Source organism: Ptychodera flava, chromosome 10 (genome assembly GCF_041260155.1).
Source record: "Ptychodera flava strain L36383 chromosome 10, AS_Pfla_20210202, whole genome shotgun sequence".
NCBI lineage: Eukaryota > Metazoa > Hemichordata > Enteropneusta > Ptychoderidae > Ptychodera > Ptychodera flava.
In genome coordinates, this window is record NC_091937.1 from 41052797 (window position 1) to 41060146 (window position 7350).

Sequence of the window (7350 nt, forward strand, 5' to 3'; positions counted from 1 at the left end):
CAGTGCATATATGCATTGGAATCTTCACAGAAACAACAGAGTAGTCCAATATAATGCATAGTGCGGAATGTTTTCCACTGGGACACCATATGCTATGTTTTCTTTGTAACATTACCATATTTTAAAAATGGCGGGAAATCAAAATAACGGTTAAATTAAATTTACTTGTCCAATTTTTCAGTGGTAAAAGACTATATCCTTTAAATCTGTGGAATTTAAAGAAAACCATGGAAAATAGAAAGCTGTTTTCAGGTCGACAAATTTTCAAGAGTTACAGCTACAGGGGCTTTAAGTTGTCATGCAAACTTTCTTCTCGATGAACTTGATGATCATTTCAATGAAAGAACACTAAATTTCACCAAAGAGCGACCGTCCTCCATGTAAATTTCGACTACACTTTGGAGTCAACTTTTTCTTCATGACAACAGTTAGTTCGATTTGATGTGACAAATCAACTAATAGGTAGCGTAAACGACTTCATTCATGTCATTTAGGTACTTTACACTGTCAGCTAAAACGGAAAACAGCGGTGACCCTAGTCAACCTTGTCGGAACCGTTTCGCTACATTCCTTAGTTTCTAAGTAAAGTTTTAATTTTTTTAAAAGCAGCATGTAGTATTAGGAATGTGCAGTCAGATCTTTGAAGAGGAATGTCAAAAATAGAGATAAAAAAGTTTTTTGACGCAGCGGCGATCTTTGATGAAAACATATTCACATGAATGTAGGTAGGCCAATAGATATTTGTGAATTTGGAAAATGCAATATAAATTCAAAAAAAATCACAAAAGTTTGAAACACGAAACGAATGAGCATCTCAACGCATAATTTTTGTAACACAGGTATGACTAGAAAGAAACTTACCAATGTTTTGGCGAATAGGACGAGTTTACTTTGACTAAACTGTAGATTACGCACAATTAGTTTAATATTTTAACTCGATTTTAAAACTATAAGTTAGGGGTTGTACTGTGTGTAATATGCGCAGTCACCGTTTTTAACTGCATTCTCTACAGGGCAAACAATGAAGCAAAATTCACAGGACGAGACGAAATTCCCAAAGTCTCTCACACTGCGAGTTTCTGACGTTGCATTCAAGACGATGTAAGTACGAGGGGAAATGTAACGGGCAAATAACTCAAGTAGGTCAGAATTTTCGAAAACGAAAGGTGAAAGCTGTAAAATTTGTCGACACTTTACAGGTGGTGTCATTTACATATTAATTGGAGCTCACGTTACTTTGTATCTCATTTACTTACCTGTTCGGGTCTTCGTATTCTCTTACAATGAAGGAAAGTAATCACACCAATAGTAAAACAGAATATGAATGCAACCATCGCCAGCAATTCTGATAATATTGATTTGAATTGTTCAGTATTTGTTGGCGCCGTAGATGATACTGAATTTACTCGTCTACTTTCCTTTGCTGTAAGTGCTGCTGCTGATGTCGATTTTAATCGTTCAGTCCCTTTGGATGCTGGCAACGTTGTTTTGTCTCGCACTGAAAAAGCAAATGTACTAATTACTCGGAGATGTAACTTATCCTTGTTACATGTATTTTGTATCGTTTATATTTATCAGTGAATTGAATCGTGTTCTACAAAAATAATTAAAATAACTTTAAAGATCTTGCTACAGCACCATCGTCAAGTCGCCTTTGCTTAGTGTTTAGCTGAACTGAATCGATGACATGATAATATATAAATAAACATTCAAACATCTCAATTGTGTTTTATCATTTATTTTACTCAAAAATTTAGCAAGTTCGAATTATTTAGAATAATCACGGCTTTCAAATTAATTTATGGCTAAGTTCAGGAACCATTCTCGGGAATGATGGTTAGTCATGAAGTGACGTAATACTTGGAATAGTGACTTACTATCACCGATGCAATCTCTGGTTAGTTTGTCTCTCTGATCACCTGAATGAATGGAAAGGGGAGAAATAATGAAACGAAAGAACTGGTAGATTTAAACATAGAGTGATGCACACAAGCGGTGTAATGCATACCATGAATAGATATCGCAAAACAATCAAAATATTGACTGCGGACGTTTTGCAAATTATTTGATTCCCTTCAAAACCCTCGGAAATTCCATTCACGTTGAAAATTTTCAGACTGTTCCTTGTATATTTTTAAAAGTTCTGAATTTGAAACAAAGTTGTTTCTGACGGATTTACCTTCCTCGACCAAGATTTCGAATGTTCCAGAACCTTCAGCAAAAATCATGTTATTCTCGTCACTGACAAGGCGCACTTCCACTGTGTAGTCACCGTGGTCCATTGGTGTCACATGATATATTTTGAACGTCACGTTCATCAGATTTCCATGATAAACAAGATTAATACAGTATCCATGGTGACAGTCAGGTGGCTCGCTTGGTAACTGATGTTTGAGTTGTTGATTGTCGCCTTGATAATGGAACACGTTCACCTGTTTACCATGGTTCACTCCAATTTCCTGGCCTTCAAGTTCAAAAACTAGCACTACTTCAAATTCGTTGCATACTTCAACGTCGTATCTTATCCCATTCTCTTGCAAAGGCCGTAATGTTTGCCAAGACTCCAAATCTGTCGACGAGTAGAGGCATCAAGATTGTATTAGCATATGCAGAACAAGCAAAATAAATATCAGAAAACACACAAGGCATCAGACCTGCACAATTAAAACCATGGTTTCACCCATTCATCGGTTTCAGAGGCGGAACAGGAATGGATAGTCTAAGAAATATTATAATAATATCACAATAAAGAAATATCATGAAATATGTATCATCAATGAAACCATTTTGAACACGATTGGAACTAATTTGGGATAATTGGATGGTGAAGTAAGGTCTTAGCCGGCTATTGAACCACTATTTTTTGAGAGTGGGGATTTAGCCAAGCGGATCTGTCTGCTACCTCTCCGCTAGGCGACTGATGCTGTATGTTGTGAGTTCGAAACCGATTGAAAACTAGCCATATTAATCTGCAAATGTAAGCTCATCTGCTTTTCTCTTTTAAGTTACACACTTGTTTTTATGAGTAATTTGTTATATTGCAACATTCAGCTATATGGCACCAATCACTTTTGAGAAATTTGAAAAAAGTGAAGAGCCAATTCTCCCAAATTAGTTCCAACTGTGTTTTTGGTATTACACTAGGCTTGAGCTTCCTTTCTACTCAGCAATGACGAAATCACTGAACATGTATGAATTACATTTGACATCGTAGTCTACGGCACGTCCAATATAATATGTGTATATGTATCCAAATGGTTTTATTTGTGGTATAATATTTCCTAGACCATTCATTCCTGGTCCGCTTGTGTCAGTTTCTGTGCTTACGGTTGTCGTCAACTTGAAAACGCCGAGGGAAAGATGTCATAGAAGGCATGAAATACATCATCTTCCGGGAATTACCAAAGCACTAAGCACAAAAAACTACTTAAATTATCGGACATATCTGGGATTATATAATTTTCTGTTACAAATTAACATGTTACAGTGTCCTTCACCTTTACATGAACACTTAAACAGTATAATTGCTTAAAGGTATGCCATTTGGGGTCCTTGACCTTTATCTCTGATATCTAACTCGATAAGGATTTACAAGGAGAATAAGGGCAGCTAAGGTATGCACATATCAACAACTGGTGAAGAAAAGATGCTTGATTTGGTTGTTCTTGTCGTTGTTGTTACAGCTTTCTACAAAATAAGTACTACAAATAAACTAATATTGGGCCGGGCAAAGGGTGATTGGGTCAGAGACCCTGCCTTAACCCCTTTCACCACCATGGTTCCACCCAAACCCATTGTTATCAATGGTGATCTGTATACAGGGAATTGGGGGTGAAAGGGTTAACGAAGGAGAGTATACTTGAATTGTTTGACACATTTATATAGGAACACTGCAGTGTAACGTCTACACTAGAGTTTCTCAAGGGGTGAGGTTTGTTAATTAAGCTCGTTTGACACTTTAGATAGCAGTTGATAAAGGAAGCTACAAACTTCTTGTTATAAAAATAAAATTCCAGCTGGCTATAGTCAGACGTACGCACCAGTAAAGTTGACAATACCATGTGTATAAATAAAACAGGTCTTTTTGAAAACTCTGTACACTACATGAGACATGTAAATTCCAATTTATTTATTCAAAGGGATATTATATTTCCGACAAATTTTATCATGGTTGACAAATGATCTGTCTTCTTTCCAGGGAAGTATTGCATTCATTGCGCTAACTAGGAACCAGATAAATCTAAAACATGGGCTCTTAAAAGTTGAGAGATGTCTGTGCAGGTGTTGATTTGTTGCTATACGTGTAATCCGAGTTTCGATTTCTGTTTTTTGGTATGTCTTTGCAGATAGCAATGTTATCCACGATACAGGAGAATCGCAGCTCTATTTGGCGGAAGCCTGTTTCCCAGCAACCAATCCTTAATAGTATCTTTGTACACTATAAGCTGAGAGACATTCTCCGTGATGATTACTGTATAAATCACTCAGATCACAGTACGCAATGGTCAAACTGTGGAGTAAAATATGTCAGGATATTTGTAAAGAGGCAAAAATGTGTATTAAATGAACTAACAACCCCAAATATTACGCACAAACCTCACGGGATGACAGCTGTATACTTAAAATGTTAGCTCTTTTTGTTATTCATAAACATTTTCTTGTTCTACCCCGAGATCATGTTTTAAGTGATAGGCATACATTTTATGAAAGCTACCTGTATGTGTATTGTGCATAATTCACGGTGGTTGACGATTGAATTGAGCCTGACTTCCAAGTTATCGATAGCAATGTTGCGATGTGTACAGGGAGTTTTAATAAAAAAGCCGAGTACAAGTCCTTTGTTAATGATCAACTTTTCAGTCAATGTTTTTTCCTGTCATGGCAAAACTAGGGCTACATTGAAACTATGATGGTGAATGGTTAATAGACAAACCACTTAATAAGATATGCAACAAAATTACCGAACAGAATATCACAAGTTGTAGCTACTTGTCCTTTTTTGAACCAAACATTTCAGTATGTTCTTGCTCCATTTTAAAAAGGTGAGTAAATTAATTGAAAGCAGTTACTACTGTTTGTTGTTTCTCTCCGGTTGAGCGCATTTACTAAGCAATCATCGTCATAAAATTGTTTGGTATGATTAGCTAAAAGTCGCTCATCTCCTCTGTTGCTCAGCTATGAAAAAGCCTACTGAAAATATTTTAAGTATCTCTTATCACCTGCTAAGAACTATAGGCATACGAGAAGTTTAAAATGTGCCATCTCCGTGTAATTCTTTTAATAATGATAGAAATACTAATAAAACTACTACTACTACTATTCCGTCGCATCGGACAGAGTTTAAACTACTCTGCTGACCTCAAATTTCGACTAGAGTTATAAAGTGAGATAATGTGTGACAGATAGTTTTGAACGAGCCAATGAAGCGTTAAGCTAGTAAGAGGATTAACATCTTTACAACCATTTACTTTGTCACCGGTAACCAATTAAATTGGTACAGGACTGGAGTGATGTGACTTTTGAACGAGCTACAATTCTTGGAGCTATGATCTGAACACGTTCAATCAGATTAATTAAATTCTTCGAAAGCCCTTACAACACAGAGTTACAAAAAATGACACGAGATGTAATTTAAGCGTTGATCAATCGTTCTGTCGAGGATCTGGAAAAATATTTCAGATCACGTGCAATGAAACGTCGCTGTAGGGCAGATCTCTCCGACATGAGATTAAGCGCGAAACGAGAGTCAATGATGGCGTCCAGGCTCCGTAAGTATTTCATGCAATAAGTTGCATGGGGAATAAAAGAGCGACAGAAATAACAAAAAACAAGTTGCCCTTCGGCAACTGCAAAATATTAACTCTGTCAAATCGGTGCAAGACAGTGTTTTGATACTAATCTGACGTTAGGCTGTGACTTGGAGCACATAATAAAGTCTTCACGAACAAATGCACCCTACTGCATACTTCTGTGAGCGAGGTGATCGCAGGTCACTATAGCCGTTGACTTACAGCACCACCCACGCTATCTGGATAACAATACAAGGATAGAAACAAACAGAATGAAAGTGGATATTGAGGGAGTTGTTTTCTAAAGAAGAAGAAAAGACAGACCTCAGACGAACCGGTGACAACTGACTTTGTTTTATTTTTCACACAACGCGGTGGTGGACTATTTCCTGATACTGTATGTTGAGTCCTTCTTCCGCAGTATGGTGGAGAATCTGGGTATTTAACTGACGTTAGAGAGAGTCCGTGCCTTCAGACACCTATTACAACGGTTTACAGTTTAAATAATTATCTCGCATACTTCTATCTCCATGCGCAAGGGTGGTCGTTTATCGCAGTTCTGTAGGCCCTTCAGCTTCGCCTGTACTATCACATATCATATTCTTGATAACATGTTGGCGTTGTTAGGGTGCAAAACGTTTTTACGCCAGAATGTCGCCACAATTATGGTAGCATGATTGTAGTTTATGCAAGCTCAGAAGACATGACAATTCTAAACTGAGCAATTGAGCGTTTTCGGGGGTGGAATCAGAAAGTCGGTACTGTATGCATTCTAAGCATTCCATACCAATGTGGACAGTTGAAAATTAACTGCCTGGATTATACAAATATTATCCAAGAAGCCCAGAAAAATTCGAAGAAATATGAACAGACACGCTCAGTTCATATGAAGACTTACAAAACAAATTTTGTCACTATTACGGTAAATCACCTACCTTTTGTGACGGTGCAAAATACGAATAGGTGAATATAATTCCTTAGCCACGCCATTTTTCATAACAGCAGCAACGACGAAACAAAACTCTTGGCATGGTTGTACGCGCAGTCAGTGAAGTTCGGTGATCAACTGGTACCTGACAGCTGTTCGTTAGTGTGAAATTGACGGATAGTATGTGCAGACAGGCTGACTGCACGATGATGTGATTTTCTGGCCACGATAACTGTTTGTGGCTTGGTCGACGTATCAAAAACAATTGAACTACGGGCCAATTCAGAGGTTATGTCATCACGTGATAAGGGGTGGACCATTGGATATCCTGAGAGGAGACTTTTTGGAAAAAAGATTCAGAGAGGTTGCCTTTGAAAAGGAAATCCAACCAAGGATTGCAGAAAAAGTAAAAAAAGATTGCCAACAGATATGAAGTATTAAATAAATACCCAGACAATTACTTTAAGTCTTTTCTTTCTTTTCTTTTCGGCGTGCCCCTCGGGCGTCCAATTTTATGTCATATTTCAGTTTTGGTGTGCTCTTCGGGCACACCATTTTTATATAATATCTTTCAATGTCGGCACACCTGTATGGTGCCCTATTTTCATAATATCTTTCATCTTCTGCTAACCC

General features: G+C 37.4%; 1 protein-coding gene across 1 annotated transcript; it reads right to left on the bottom strand.

Annotated features, from left to right (window-relative positions):
• Positions 1–1794: 1794 nt before the first annotated feature.
• Positions 1795–6986, bottom strand: LOC139141657 (uncharacterized). The gene is made up of 3 exons (XM_070711244.1): positions 6725–6986; positions 2180–2569; positions 1795–1919 (listed from the first exon to the last, which is right to left on the bottom strand). Exons 1-3 carry the CDS (start codon positions 6777–6779, stop codon positions 1795–1797), a joined length of 570 nt encoding a protein of 189 aa, XP_070567345.1. The 5' UTR covers positions 6780–6986.
• Between the last annotated feature and the right edge of the window lie 364 nt (positions 6987–7350).